The sequence below is a fragment of the Oryzias melastigma genome, unplaced genomic scaffold (assembly GCF_002922805.2).
Source record: "Oryzias melastigma strain HK-1 unplaced genomic scaffold, ASM292280v2 sc01630, whole genome shotgun sequence".
Taxonomy (NCBI): Eukaryota; Metazoa; Chordata; class Actinopteri; order Beloniformes; family Adrianichthyidae; genus Oryzias; species Oryzias melastigma.
Window position 1 is genome coordinate 4,890 of NW_023418212.1, and position 1,580 is coordinate 6,469.

The 1,580-nt window shown below is 38.5% G+C and overlaps 1 protein-coding gene across 1 annotated transcript in view; it reads left to right on the plus strand.

The window, feature by feature from the left end:
• The first annotated feature begins 707 nt into the window (after positions 1–707).
• Positions 708–1,580, plus strand: part of LOC112138707 (mediator of RNA polymerase II transcription subunit 30) — a 2,616-nt gene continuing 1,743 nt past the window's right edge. Inside the window, exon 1 of the mRNA XM_024261316.2 lies at positions 708–1,283. Coding sequence (XP_024117084.1) covers positions 1,089–1,283 — 195 coding nt within the window. The 5' untranslated portion in view covers positions 708–1,088. The remainder of the gene's footprint in view (positions 1,284–1,580) is intronic.

Consider the following 1,580-nt stretch of genomic DNA (forward strand, 5'->3'; position numbering starts at 1 on the left):
TTTAAGTGTATCACAAAGCATTTCAGAGTTAGCCGATATGGTAGATGACAGGTGTAATAATTATTAACGATAATATTTTTTTCAACCCTCAGCTTTAAGAAAAATAAATGGCTAACTATTTTGGAATACAGAAAACAAATCAAACTGGGAAACCTGTGTCGGAAAAAAAATGGAAATCCTATTTGACAAAGAAAGAAAAAAGAGCTAAACCCAAACAAATGTAAATGTGTCAAGATAGACATTAAAGTGTTTATAAGGATATAGAAGTAAAAAACTACTTTCTTAATAGTTGTTTGCACAAATTACTGGTGTGAATAAGAAACCTTGTTTTTATTTCTTCAAGTCCCTAGAGGCTCTGTATTTGTTTATGTTGGAGACTAACAGTAAATTTAAATTAGTAGTTTAAATCAATATGAAAAAAAAAGCTTAAAGTGATTGACGACAAGCATAGCAAACAGATTTTTATTTGGGACCTTTATCCTCTTGCCTATCAAAAATCAGCTGAATCTGCTGTAATTCACCAGTTTAATAACATGTAATGGGGAAAGTATTACCCAACATTTATTGTCACTGCCTTAATGTGCTTATTTATATTTTAATAAGTACTATAGTACTGTAATATATTAAATTTGGAATGAGCTATTCCCTAAATTTGTTATATTTTTTGTACTGCATTTTGTCGCCACCTAGTTGCGGAAATGGCGGGCTTTGTGAGGAAATGACGTCACAGAAGCGCGACTGTAAAACTGACATAAATCCTCTTGTTGCTTTGCTTGTTTGATGTGTTTTTGAAATAAGATACCGGGTTGGTGTTCTGCTGCACCGCGAAAGGAGCCTGAACCAGACGTTCAAGTCGAAAACAGTCGGAAGACTTTCTCCGTCAAAGCCCAGAGATAGCAGTAGGCGAACTAGCTGTGAGGAGACGAAAGAGGATTTCAAATTCTGGATTCTGAAGACTCCAGTATTCTGTTAACCGAGAAGAGGCTACTAGTCTGTTGCCACACCGGAATATTCTTCCTTTGTTTTTATTTATTAATTATTTTACCTAGTTCTTCATTCCCTTCTCCTTTGTGTTGCTCCGCCGGCTCATGGCGGCCTCCCTGCCCCAGAAGCCGGGCATGGCAGGGATGCCCCCCGGCGCCTCGGTGGCCCCGGGCCAGCAGCCTCCACAGGGAGCTCTCCGAGAGATCTCCCCGGTGTTCCTGTGCAGGATCGGACAGGAGACCGTGCAGGACATCGTCACGCGCACCATGGAGATCTTTCAGATCACGCGGGCCACACAGGTAACCCGCGTACGAGCAAAACAACCACAAAAAAGCAACATACTTTAAGTCATTTTAATTATTTACAGGACCATAATAATAATAACTAAACTCTCTAAATTGAGATTAAAACCGTTTGTCAACAGTAGTAATGTGTATTAAAAATATAATCTGTGCGCGTGCTTCCCGCCACTAGATATCCTTTGATCTGAATTTCAGTTACCTGTTAAAAAAAATCCTTAGGGAACTTCAGTCATTCGTTTGTTTGTTTTTTGACCAAAAGTGTTTGCAATTTTATTTTGTTAAAATTCTGTAAGT